The following is a 14,117-nucleotide window of genomic DNA, read 5'->3' as shown; positions in this document are numbered from 1 at the left end:
CCGCAGTCCTTGTTAGCGGGCTGCGTTGGTGGCACTGTATTATCCTCAAAGCGGGCAAAGAATTTGTTTAGTTTGTCTGGAAGCAATACATTGGTGTCTGTGACGTGGCTGGAATTATTTTTGTAGTCCGCAATTGCCTGTAGACCCTGCCACCTGCGTCTTGTGTCTGAGCCGTTGAACTGCGACTCCACTTTGTCACTATATTTACATTTCGCTTGTTTGATTGCCTTGCGGAGGGAATAGCCACACTGTTTATATTCAGCCATATTCCCAGTCGTCTTTCCATGGTTAAATGTGATTGTTCGCGCTTTCAGTTTTGGTTTTCGGTTAGGGTAGGTTTTAATAGTCACAGTGGGTACAACATCTCCAATGCATTTCCTTATAAACTCACTCACCGTGTCAGCATATAGATCGATGTTATTCTCTAAGGCTGCCTGGAACATTTCCCAGTCTGCGTGATCGAAGCAATCTTGAAGCGTGGATCCCGATTGGTCAGACCAGTGTTGAATGGTTCTAGTCACGGGTACATCCTGTTTGAGTTTCTGCCTGTAGGACGGTAGGAGCAAGATTGAGTCGTGGTCGGATTTGCTGAAGGGAGGGCGAGGGAGGGCCTTGTATGCATCGCGGAAGTTAGAGTAGCAGTGGTCCAGTGTATTGCCTGCGCGAGTGCTGCATTCAATATGCTGATAGAATTTAGGTAGCCTTGTTCTCAAATTTGCTTTGTTAAAATCCCCAGCTACAATAAATGCAGCCTCAGGATATATGGTTTCCAGTTTACATAGAATCCAGTGAAGTTCCTTGAGGGTTGTCGCAGTATCTGCTTGAGGGGCTATATACACAGCTGTGACGATAACTGACGAGACTTTTCTTGGGAGATATTATGGTCGGCATTTGATTGTAAGGAATTCTAGGTCAGGTGAACAGAAGGACTTGAGTTCCTGTAAGTTGTTATGGTTACACCATGAGTCGTTAATCATGAAGCATACACCCCCACCCTTCTTCTTCCCAGAGTAATGTTTATTTCTCTCGGGGCGACGCATGAAGAAACCCAGTGGCTGTACCGACTCCGACAACATATTCCGAGAGAGCCATGTTTCCATGAAACAGAGAATGTTACAATCTCTTATGTCTCTCAGAAAGGCAACCCTTGCCCTAATTCCGTCCACCTTGTTGTCTAGAGACTGGACATTGGCGAGTAGTATACTTGGAAGCGGTGGGCAGCGTGCACGCCTTTGAAGCCTGACCAGGAGGCCGCTCCATCTACCTCTTCTGCGGTGACGCTGTTTTGGGTCACCTACTGGGATCCGATCCATTGTCCTGGGTTTTTGGACCGAACAAATGATCCACTTCGGGAAAGTCGTATTCCTGGTTGTAATGTTGTTAAGTTGACGTCGCTCTTATATCCAATGGTTCTTCTCGGCTGTATGTAATAACACTTACGATTTTCTGGGCTTACAATATAAGAAATAATGCATAAAAAAAATACTGTATAGTTTCCTAAGGACTCGAAGCGAGGCAACCATCTCTGTCGGCGCCATCTTGCCCCTCTTGCCATCTCAGATGCAAAGAACAGGCTCTGAGGTGTATGTACTGTAGCTGAAGAGGAAACAGATAAGCCTCTTGCTCACCACCATCAACGTGACGACCAACAAAGAACCTGAGACTGTCTGATTCCGTCCTGGACCTCTTAGAGGTTGTGTGATAAAAGTATGAGAGGATGGTGAAGAGCAGTATTTATTATTTCATGTTATTTTATGTTAACATTACCTGTCCGTTTAATTTGTTGTCTCTAATACAATACGGATTGTTTGTATTGGTGTTTGCAAAGTTTAATGTTTTATGTTCACTGTATTTATATTGTATATCCTGTATGTTGACTATGTTGACTGTGTGTCTGTATTCTGTTTGTACATTGTCTGTTGCTGGCAGCACCTATTCACTAAGTCAAATTCTGGGTATGTGTACGTTTAATTGGGGAATAAAGTGATTCAGAAGTTATTTTGATTTCTTTCTCCTCTACCATGTGTGCATCGGTTACAGTAAGATCTCCCTCTCAGATGATGTGCTTTGTGTCATGTTTGTTTTTTTATGATGTGTTTGAAGTAATTTACTGAAATAGTTTGTTGTTGCCCTAGCTTTGTTATTATAAGTGTTTTACAGTTACTTACCTGCCATTGTAGAGTTGTGGATGGATTGTGTTGTTTCTGTGAATTGACATTATGCTGTGTGGGCAGAAAATATTTAAGAGAGAACATGTCTATGGTTATACAACCCTACTCCCGCAAACACACAAACTTGTAATAAATGTGACATTAAACAACAATTATAATTATGTGATTATCTTGCAGGAGTATACAATTATGTAATTATCTTGCAGGAGTATAGCAAAACAATCCACACTGTCTAATTTGCATAATACGTATAACACACAGTGGAATTGCACTCTGTACAGCCAGTGCTATTAAAAAGTAACATGCTGCCTCTGTTGGCCAGTCAACTCAGTAGATTCAAGGTCAACCTCACTATTGGACTTTTGATCTGCTCTTTGCTTTTAAAACCCCTGCACAGATCCCACTGCAGTCTCACATATAGTATCTCTGCTTCTGACACCCAACTCTGCAACCATGACCACTTTCGATGAAATCCTAGAGGAGGCAGGGAATTTTGGTCGTTGCCAAAAGCGCATTTTTGCTCTGCTATGTATGGTGTCGTTGCCTTTTTCTGGGGTCTATGTGGGCATTGTGTTCCAGGGGTTCACCCCAGAGCATTGGTGCCGGGACTCAGGGGTGAGTCAGATCCGGCAGAGCTGTGGCTGGAACCTGATGGACGCCAGAAAGATCACGGTCCCTCTGGTCAACACCTCAGGAGTGCTGGTCCACAGTCAGTGTGAGCAGTTTGACCTGGACTGGAACAATACGGGTCTGACCTGTGACAACCCAGAGTCTGACCTCACCGACGCCCACCGCAGCAAAGCTCCCATGACCTCCTGCAAAGAAGGCTGGGAGTATGACTACGAAGGCAGGCAGTCCTTTGTGACCGAGGTGAGAACATTCTCTTTTTTTATTAGACAATAACTTGTATTGTTATGTAACACTAAACAAGTTCATGTTTTAAGACATTAAAGGGATATTTTGGGATTTTGTCAAAGAGCCCCTTTAGCTACTTCCCCAGAGTCAGATTAACTTGTGCATATCATTTTTAATGTCTCTGTGTGCAGTTTGAAGGAAGTTGCTAACAAGCACTAGCACAATTGCTAACTAGCGTTAGCGCAATACCTGGAAGTCTATGGGTATCTGCTAGCACGCTGGCAGATACCCATATACTTTCAGTCATTGTGCTAACGCTAGTTAGCATTTGCTCGCGAAACTACCTCTAACTTCATTCTTACTGGACACAGAGACATAAAAATAGTATTCATAAGTTCATCTGACTCTGGGGAAGGTCCTAATTGCCAAAATCACAAAGTATCCCTTTAATATGGCAGTGAATTATGAGGCATTTGTTCATTTCAGTTTAACTTGGTATGTAATGATGCCTGGGTGGTGGACATGTACCAGGCTACACTGAATGTGGGCTTCCTTGTTGGAAGCATAACTTTTGGATACCTGGCTGACAGGTAAGTTTACTTCGCAACGCAGATGAAAGATTCTCTTTTCGATATTAGATCCTGTTTTTACATTCTCTTTTTTTCTTCTTGTTTGAAGGTTCGGCAGAAAAACAAGCTTCTTGATGTCCAACCTCTTGAATGGGGTTGCTGGAATACTTGTAGCAGTGGCTCCAAACTATATATCCATGCTTGTATTTCGCACAATCTTTGGCTTTGCTGTCAAGGGAGGCTGGATGTCTGTATATGTGCTTAGTATGAAAAACATCCTTTGTCCCACAAAAGTTTATATATTAACTACTACATAATAATTTGCAGCAAATTAGTCTATGGTTTAGCAAATAGGAAGTTCATTTTTTTCCTATGCAACTTTCAACCGAGGATGGTCAAATTATGTATTAGTAATAACTCTTGCTTTACTTAAAGTTACATGCTTTATTGTACAGTATGTGTCTTACCTGCAGTGTTGGGGAAGCTCGTCTGAAAATATAATTGACCAAGCTACTGATTGCTTCACACTGGAAGAAGTTAATAGCTACCTTTAAGAAAAATATAGTTGACTTAACTGAAGTTACTTTGAAAAAGTAGTTCACTACATCCAAACTACTTTGTGATATATTATATGTAAATTTGAAATGTCATAGACTACACATTTTTACAGAAGGTGTAATTTAGTCTATTTAACACAACAACTGTTTCAAGTAAGAATTAGGCAGGTCTAACGCCTAAAAATGTAATTTTTGCCTACTTCACCAATATTTTATTTTTGCACAAAATGTAGTGTAGTTCCAGCAGTTAATCTTTTACTTTTGCCATGTAGCGCTGTAGCTAACTACTGAAAACACTACCAAGATTTCAAACTACCACCTAGCTACTGCAAAATTTAGTTAAATTACTAGTTGAACTACATGTAGTTCACTACTCCCTAACACTGCTGACCTGTCTCCTCAGTCACTGAGCTAGTGGGAGTTGAGTACAGGAGGATGGTGGGCGTGCTTTTACAGATGTTCTTCAGTGTAGGCATTCTCATTTTGACCCTCATTGCCTACCTCATCACTGACTGGCGCTGGCTGCAGGTGGCCTTCACTGTTCCTTACTTCATATTTCTATCCTACTTCTGGTAAGACCCGTGATCACCTCAGATATTGTACAGGCCTGTTGTAGGATCACCATGTCCAATGCCCTTCTACACTGCATGTCGGCATGGTTCTAAAAACCTCATGTTGCGTCTCACATTTTGGCTTCCAGGTTGATCCCAGAGTCTCCAAGATGGCTTCTTTCTCAGAACAACTCAACCAAAGCTAAGGAGATCACTGAGGCAATAGCGAAGGAAAACAAGAAAACCCTCTACAAGAACATTGAGGTAAGAAATGTTTCAGGACATACATCATTAAAAAGGCACTGCTAAACACGATTTGATGATAGCTTCCATAGCCTAACATGTCTTACAGACGCTGAGAGACGACAATGCACAGACCTCAACTGCCTCTTTCCTGGATCTGGTCAGAACTCCAAACATGAGAAAACACACCTTCATCCTCATGTTCAACTGGTAAAACCCATGCTACAAACAATAGCTAGACATCTATTGACCAATGTTTTAAGCTAAAATTACAACAGCACAAAAGCTATATGTAACGTGGGAGATTATACCATAAATAACCTTTCCTGTAGCCGATACTACTCCACCTTTTTATACGTGAGGTCCTCGGGACTAAACTAAACATACAGGTTCTTTAACAGCAGGGGTGGAGCATTTGAATAAACAGGCCAGGTTGAATTCAACATTAGATGTTATTCACAATAGGACCAATAGAAAGCTTAGACTGGGACATCTTCAGTGCCTAGCATTCTCTGTGCAGAATCTGCTGACCAACAAATAATTTAGTCACTGTATATCATCATCACAATAATCATCATCACCAGTATTCAATAATCAAGGTTTCGCTTCAGAATGTTCTGTTTAACTCTGGGCAACATACAATACATCATATATACCAACAAGCCTGGAGAACATGCCAAGGGAGAAGGAGAGTGGCACCAATGGAAACAGGCACTCTTGCCATAGAACCTTTACTCCCGATTAAACGGAATGCCAGACTTTACAATTTTTTGTGGATCCCCTGAAACATCTTCTTCAGTGGAGTTTAACGGTGGTTGGCATCCAATATGTTGCATTACCGCCCCCAACTCAACTATAGTATAATTCCATTACACTTTGTGATACAAAATGAGAAAAAGGGGAAATAAAATAAAGATACAAATATATTTTGAATTACCCTACCAACTAACCCTATACTCATTCAAACCAATCACCTTATTTTTACATTTACATTTTAGTCATTTAGCAGACGCTCTTATCCAGAGCGACTTACAAATTGGTGCATTCACCTATAATATCCAGTGGAACAACCACTTTACAATAGTGCATCTAAATCTTTTAAGGGGGGGGTTAGAAGGATTACTTTATCCTATCCCAGGTATTCCTTGAAGAGGTGGGGTTTCAGGTGTCTCCGGAAGGTGGTGATTGACTCCGCTGTCCTGGCGTCGTGAGGGAGCTTGTTCCACCATTGGGGTGCCAGAGCAGCGAACAGTTTTGACTACTTTAACCCTCTCTGATCTTACTCCAGGCCAATGGCCAGACAGGACAGGATACTACCACTCAACACACCCTGTACACACCCTGTCAAATCGAACCAAGTACTTCTCTGCAGCTGCGACCACATCTATTTTCTGTGACTTACGTTTCATCTCTGCTGTTCAGTTGATAAGCATTGCTATGAACGCTAAGAAGCCAACCTTACTGAAACATATATCAATCATTGGCCTATCCCTCTGTTCTGGCACATATCTACTATTCACAGAGATCCTCAGAATATCCCCTGAAACAAGGGAAAAGCTCAGCTTTTATACAAAAAGCCACATCCTCAATTAGAAGGAGGTGCACCTGTGATTGGCAGAAGCAAGAGGGTGTGTTCAAGAACCACAAATAACTTCAACCCGTTATATATACATTTATGACAGGGTCCCTTTCTCTTTTCCTGGCCTAATTGGATGTTGTATCATCATCTTCACAGGTTCACTAGTGCTATTGTCTACCAGGGTCTTATCATGCGTGTGGGAATCGCAGGAGGAAACGTCTACATTGACTTCCTGATCTCTGGCCTGGTAGAGTTCCCTGCTGCCTTCCTAATCCTCTTCACCATCGATCGTATTGGACGTCGTCTTCCCTTTGCCACGGCCAACATTGTAGCTGGAGTATCCTGCTTCATTACTGCTATGATCCCAGATAGTAAGTGTGCAATATCTGAAAGAAAACTTGTTAGAAAATGGTAGTATCCCGTCTTATTTAATGTGCATAGTACATACAGTACAGTAATGTCTCTCTCTCTCCTGCAGGTCACTTCTGGGTCAAAACAGTTGTGGCCTGCATTGGCCGGTTGGGCATCACCATGGCATTTGAGATGGTGGTGTTTGTGAACACTGAATTATACCCCACCTTTGTCAGGTAAAGTTTACCAGGGGGGAACATCTCAAAATTTAAACTAATAACAAAGCAGGGGGAAAAATTATGGGAAAAAATACAACTATTTCTTTCCTCAGGAATCTGGGTGTGTCAGTGTGCTCTACTCTGTGTGACATCGGAGGCATCGTGGCCCCGTTCCTGCTCTACAGACTGGCTACCATCTGGCTGGAGCTGCCACTCATCATATTTGGTACATGATGATTAAAACACTAATTAACCTGTTATAAGATGCTTATACACCGGAGACCATTTCTGTCTGAGGAGTCCATTTCTGTCTGACACTCAATGTGGTAATATGTTTTGTTGTACCCCACAGGGGCGATAGCGTGCATAGCTGGAGGTTTAGTCTTGCTGTTGCCTGAGACCAGAGGTGTAAGACTTCCTGAGACCATCGATGACATTGAGTTCCCAAACAGGTATGATTTTATTTATCACTTCAAACTAAACTAAGTTGCACTGTAGTGTGTTAGAGGATTTGTTTGGGGAATATGTATTTATTGTACATATTCCATTGGCAACAGACACAAAGAAAACCATCCGAAGAGTCAACAGCTGACAAATCTCTTGCCCACTGACATGACGACCAACAAAGAAACTACAATCGTCTGATCGATCTTGCTCTGCCTCTTCACAAGATTGACAGCATACTGAACTCATACACTGTATTTACGAATTTATGTAGCTTAGCCTATATGTTTTTTGCATTTGTTGTTTCCCAGCACTAGCTGATGTGAATCTTTGTTTTTGAGGTGCTGGTATTTGTATGTATTACTGTACAGGACATTATAATAATAATTTAGCTGTTAAAATACACATAATGGTGATTTCTATTATTTAAAACAAATATTTCAGTTGGAAATCCCCAAATGATATCCCTTATCAGTCCTCCACTAGTTTTATGGTAGAAATTGCCAGAAACGTCATCTTCAAGTGTGTTTTGAGAAGATTTTCTTATTCTAAACTGTCTGTAGTTATCCTAAATATTATACATTTATTTTTGACTGAACTGACCGAAATTAATAAAAAGGTTTCCCATCAAAGATCCCAATGACACACAAGCTCTTACAAAATGTCAGCCTTTGTTCCCGTTTTTTAACATGTGGTCAAACACCATGGTTGTGTACCAGGCTAGAACATAATTGGATTGCTTATCAATTGAATTATTTTATTTTCTAAACAAAAACAATGAACCCTGCAATTTCGGAAGAAATCACTGACGACAGGTATTTAATTTGTAGTTTCAAGTCTTACAAGTCTTAATAAAACTACATTTAGGGCTCAAATGATCCATTCCTCGAGATTATGGATGTATAGTAGACGGTTAAGAATTCATCTTTATCTGACTGTTAATCCAATCCGTAAACTTCGATACTCTGACGTACACCCCTGGCTTCATGGCGTTAGCACAGCCCAGACCCCAAGATGTCACTCCCTGGAGAACAAAGGTGTTCTGAGCATGGCACACCAAAGGGCCGCCACTGTCACCCTGGAAGAAGTCAAAAACATCATCACCACCATTATCATCATCACTCCAATGCAGTATACAACCAACCACACAGTCCTTACTGAAATTGAATGATTACAAGTTGTTGCTGAGCATGTACACTATAGGTCAAAAGTTTTAGAACACCCCCATTTTTCCAGTTTTTTAGACATTTAAGCAGTTCAAGTCCAGTGAATAACCTGAAATGGTACAAAGGTAAGCGGTAAACTGCCAGAGGTTAAAAAAAAAGTTTCAGTTACCAAAAACGGAAATATATTGTACATTTCAGAGTTCTAAAAAAAAAAGTCATTTTTCAGGGAACAAGTAATGAGTTAACAACTCACAGCTGTTCTGCAGCAATGGAAGTAAATTCAGCCTTGAAAGTAGAGGCTAACAATTCCTACAGGTGTCACTACTTTTGTTGATTAATTACAATCCCTCTGTCTGTATAAAAGCAGTGTTGGAACAGACTTACTACACCAGCAGCATACCACCCTGCTTCTGAAGCTAAGCAGGGTTGGTCCTGGTCAGTCCCTGGATGGGAGACCAGATGCTGCTGGAAGTGGTGTTGGAGGGCCAGTAGGAGGCACTCTTTCCTCTGGTCTAAACAAATATCCCAATTCCCCCCAAGCAGTGATTGGGGACACGGCACTGTCTTTTGGATGGGATGTTAAACGGGTGTCCTGATTCTCTGAGGTCATTAAAGATCCCATTGCACGAGTAGGGGTGTTAACCCTGGTGCCCTGGCTAAATTCCCAATCTGGCACTCATATCATCATGGCCACCTAATCATCCACAGCTTACAATTGGCTCATTCCTCTCCCCTGAAACTATTCCCCAGGTTGTTGTTGCTATAAATGAGAATGTGTTCTCAGTCAACATACCTGGTAAAAAAAAAAAAACACCCTCTTAAGCATTATTTGGACAATATTGTACTGCAGGAAGTAGTATATTGCTATCATAATGGTGATAAAAAGGCAATTAAAGGAAGACAGACCACTATAACCCTTAAGTGTAGGTCTTTCCTTTAAAGAAATTGCAAAGAAAGCCAAGGTGTCAGTGAGTACAGTTTCCTACACCATCAAAAGGCACTTGGAAACTGACAGGAAGAGGTCTGGCGTGATAGGCGGCTCACAAGACAACAGCTTCAAGCACAGCTTAACACTGGTCGAAGCAAGTCTTCGTTTCAACTGCGAAGCAAAGACTTCGAGCTGCAGGTTTGACAGGTCGAGTGGCAGTAAGAAAGCCATTGCTAAGATGGCAAAATAAGAAAAAGAGGCTTGCCTGGGCCATGAAGCATTGCCAGTGGACTACTGAAGACTGGTAGAAGGTCTTATTGTAACTATCATGTTCTCAGGTATGACCCAGGTGCAGACAGTGTTGAAGAAACAAAAGTTTATTCCTCAATCAGGGGCAGGCAAACGACAGGTCAAAGCAAGCATGGGCCAATAATCCAGAGTGTGTAAGGTACAGGACAGCAGACAGGCTCAGGGTCAGGTCAGGCAGAGGTCGGTAATCCAGAGTGTGTAAGGTACAGGACAGCAGACAGGCTCAGGGTCAGGTCAGGCAGAGGTCGGTAATCCAGAGTGTGTAAGGTACAGGACAGCAGACAGGCTCAGGTCAGGCAGAGGTCGGTAATCCAGAGTGTGTAAGGTACAGGACAGCAGACAGGCTCAGGGTCAGGTCAGGCAGAGGTCGGTAATCCAGAGTGTGTAAGGTACAGGACAGCAGACAGGCTCAGGGTCAGGTCAGGCAGAGGTCGGTAATCCAGAGTAGTGGGGAAAAGGTACAGGACAGCAGGCAGGCAGAACGGTCAGAACCAGGAAACTAGAAAACTGGAGCAAGGAACAGGCGGGAGCAGGGAAACAAAATGCTGGTAGGTTCTACGAACAAAACGAACTGGCAACAGACAATCAGAGAACATAGGTATAAATACACAGGGGATAATGGGGAAGATGGGCGACACCTGGAGGGGGGTGGAGACAAGCACCAAGACAGATGAAACCGATCAGGGCGTAACAGTAACGGCCTTGAGACAGACGCTGGGAAATGGGAAGCAAGTACAGGGTGAGGGTTTAATAAAAAATAAACATGAAACGAAACAAAAACAGCATCTGGACAAGAGAAACAACACAACATCAATGCAGACACGGGAATGAAACTGAGGAAGTGACAGATATAGGGGAGGCAATCAATGACGTGATGAGTCCAGAAGAGTCCGATGAAGCGCGTAACGATGGTGACAGGTGTGCATAATGATGAGCAGCCTGGCGACCTTGAGCACCAAGCGGGAACAGACGTGACACTTATGGGCCAATGAATCAAAATGAAATCTTCAGTTCATTACGCCATCGAGTAGGCGAAAGGATGGTTGCTCAGTGTGTGACATCAACTGTCAAACATGGAGGAGGAAGCTTGATGGTCTGGGGCTCTTTTGCTGGATCCAGAGTCGGCGACTAGCACAGAGTGAGTGGCACCCTGAACCAAAATGGCTACCACAGCATTTAGGCAGCGCCATGCAATACCCTCTGGTGTGCGCCTAGTTGGTCAGGGGTTCATCCTACAGCAAGATAATGACCCAGAACATACCACCATGCTATGGGGTTCATCCTACAGCAAGATAATGACCCAAAACATACCTCCATGCTATGGGGTTCATCCTACAGCAAGATAATGACCCAGAACATACCTCCGGGCTTTGTCAGAACTGCCTTAGAAGAAAAGAACAAGACGCTAGGCTTCAAATCATGGAATGGCCAGCACAGTCTCCAGACTTAAACCCCATCAAGCTGGTTTGGGATGAACTGGGCAGAAGGGTGAAAGCAAAGCAACCTACAAGTGCAGCACATTTGTGAGAACTTCTGCAACAGTGTTGGGAAGAACTTTACAAACAATATTTGATTTCTATTGTAGAAAGAATGCCACGAGTGTGTTTGGCTGTTATGCCTGCAAAAGGTGGCTACTTTGATGAGTCAAAAATGTAGATTACATTTTGTTAAACAAAACGAATCCATGATTTATTTTTTGTCTCCAGTTGTCTATTTGTTCTATGCTTTAATTTCAGAGTACATTAAGACATTTGTCACGTTGTATAAATTATTGGAGACAGGTGCAGGAATACGTAATAGGGGGTTTTAATACTCCACACAAAAATACAACATGCCATGAAAGGCACGGAGACGAAGCCCAAAACAAACACGTGTACAAAAACAAAGGGATGTGACCCAAACAAAAGAGCGAGGTTAAACCTCGAATAAATACACGGGACGAGACCCGTAATAACAAGTACACAATACACGCAGTACGAAAGCCAAAACAAGAAAGCACAGGTACTCACAAGACCAACAGACATGGGAACAATAACTGACTAGACAATGGTGAACAGTGGGCACATATATACAATTACTAATCAGGGGAATTGGAATCTGTCACGTCCTGACCAGTAATAGGGGTTATTTGTTATTGTAGTTTGGTCAGGACGTGGCAGAGGGTATTTTTTTTTTGTGGTTCGGGGTGGTGGTTTGTTTAGTAGGGTATTTGATTTATGTATTCCGGGGGTTTTTGGGCACTGTTCTATGTTAGTGTATTTCTATGTTTTGTCTAGTCTTTTGTATTTCTATGTTTTGTTAATTGGGGTTGGACTCAATTGGAGGCAGGTGTTTTCTAGTTGCCTCTGATTGAGAGTCATATATATAGGTATGTGTTTGTTGAGTACTTTGTGGGAGATTGTTCTGTGTATAGCCTTGTGCCTTACCAGCCTGTGATTAGTCGTTGTGGTTTCTTTGTGTACGTTTTGGTTCTCCTTCTTGTCCGTTTATAATAAAGAAGATGAGTGCACATTTCCCCGCTGCATTTTGGTCTATATCCGACGACAACCGTTACAGAATCAGGTGTGCGCAATGAGACAGTTCAATGATGCCTAGAGACCGGTGAGGTAGACCTCCGGAACTGGTGCACGGAATGAGCAGCAGTACCGGGGGAATCCGTGACAACATTAAACTGTGTGAATTTCAATAAAACTGGAAAAATTGAGGTGTTCTAAAACTTTTGACCGGTAGTGTATACCTGGCAACTGTCTGCTCCCCCTTCAATGTTTCCAGCACACATCTCATGGTCCTTGACTCTGTTGTCCAGGTAGGCAGGACGATTACACACTTTATTTTCTATTACAGGGAAGCCCGTCTCCTTGAGGAGCCCTTCTCCACCAGTTCCTACAAACACAAAGATCAATGTTTCATGTCGGAAAATATCCAAACATTATTGGTATATTTGCATCAACAATGTCATGGAGTCCATAACTTAATTTTGCATCATGTTATGAGAGCAACCATGAGGGGAAAAAACATGCATGACTCTTGAACCTTGTGTCTCTCCCCATCCTGTCACATAGCACTCTGTTCCAGGTGGTACCACATAATCCTTCTCAGGTAAGCATGCTGGTAAAACCTTGTCATTTATGATTGCAGGGCTGCAAATCAATCACACAAGTCTTTTTACAGCTTCGGACCTCCAAACAGCAAGAAAAATATAAAACATTCTATTGTGTTTATTTTTTTTTTTAAAGACAATGAAATGGCCTCACTCACCTCTCTAGCTTCAGTAGTGCAATGTCTGTTTCACCAGGTCCCAAGATCAGTTTTTCCAGGTTACGCTCCTGCTTAGACGGTTCATTTCCTCCCTCTGTATGCGTTCCCAATACCACCATGTAGGCAGATGGCCTCTTTGATCTGATATACACACACACACAGACAGATGTACTGGTAATACATAATTAGGGCCTCGCAGTAAACATGACTAAACAGTAATGCTGCTTTTCTTCTGTGTAGGAGGCTAACACTCAGCCACTACCAATTTTACCTCTAAACTGCACCGTGCGCGCAGCTCCCGTCGCGCTGGCGCACAGATGAAATAGAGAAGCACGAGATTGAACTTCATTCTAGTTTTCCCTTTAAGAGTTAACACTATCAACGTTTCGCTCTGCTGTCGGAATTGTGCTCGAATCAACGCAATATTAGCCACTTTCAATGTAACATACCGAAACAAAATGAACTATGCAAAACTAACTGTGGAATATATTTTATTGTAGGCAAAGCACATTGGCATAGGATTCTATTGCGCTGACATGCACGACTCAGAGCCAATTTATGCTTGATCCGACAATGTGGGCGGAGGCTCCACATGGATGGTGTGACGCAATTGCGGAGCCTCCTGAGGCACGCAGATGCCAAATGTATTTTCTTTATTTAACCTTTATTTAACTAGGCAAGTCAGTTAAAGGACGAATTCGTATTTACAATGACGGCCTACCCCGGAAAAACCCTAACCTGGACGATGCTGGGCCAATTGTGCGCCACCCTATGGGACTCCCAATTACGTCCGGTTGTGATGTAGCCTGGAATCAAACCAGGGTCTGTAGTGACGCCTCTAGCACTGAGATGCAGTGCCTTAGACCGCTGTGCCACTCGGGAGCCCTTGATCTCTGTACCACATCGCAGTGGGGCTCC

The 14,117-nt window shown here is 42.6% G+C and overlaps 2 protein-coding genes across 2 annotated transcripts in view; one reads left to right on the top strand and one right to left on the bottom strand.

Annotated features, from left to right (window-relative positions):
- Window positions 1-2,600: 2,600 nt before the first annotated feature.
- On the top strand, window positions 2,601-8,183 carry s22a2 (Solute carrier family 22 member 2). Its single transcript, NM_001141799.1, has 11 exons — window positions 2,601-3,041; window positions 3,513-3,616; window positions 3,705-3,859; window positions 4,556-4,724; window positions 4,853-4,967; window positions 5,056-5,156; window positions 6,682-6,896; window positions 7,004-7,112; window positions 7,208-7,320; window positions 7,447-7,546; window positions 7,652-8,183. The coding sequence occupies exons 1-11, from the start codon at window positions 2,625-2,627 to the stop codon at window positions 7,737-7,739; spliced, it is 1,686 nt and encodes a 561-aa protein (NP_001135271.1). The 5' UTR covers window positions 2,601-2,624; the 3' UTR covers window positions 7,740-8,183.
- Window positions 8,184-8,278: 95 nt separating this feature from the next.
- LOC106571394 (plasminogen) overlaps window positions 8,279-14,117 on the bottom strand; it is a 28,482-nt gene continuing 22,643 nt past the window's right edge. Inside the window, exons 16-19 of the mRNA XM_014144436.3 lie at window positions 13,200-13,340; window positions 12,975-13,081; window positions 12,679-12,824; window positions 8,279-8,616 (exon numbers count right to left, since the gene is read on the bottom strand). Coding sequence (XP_013999911.1) covers window positions 8,452-8,616; window positions 12,679-12,824; window positions 12,975-13,081; window positions 13,200-13,340 — 559 coding nt within the window. The 3' untranslated portion in view covers window positions 8,279-8,451. The remainder of the gene's footprint in view (window positions 8,617-12,678; window positions 12,825-12,974; window positions 13,082-13,199; window positions 13,341-14,117) is intronic.

This window comes from Salmo salar, chromosome 15, assembly GCF_965601325.2.
Source record: "Salmo salar chromosome 15, fSalSal1, whole genome shotgun sequence".
Classification (NCBI taxonomy): domain Eukaryota; kingdom Metazoa; phylum Chordata; class Actinopteri; order Salmoniformes; family Salmonidae; genus Salmo; species Salmo salar.
Note: the sequence above shows the minus strand (reverse complement) of the source record. Positions and strands in the feature narration are given on the sequence as shown.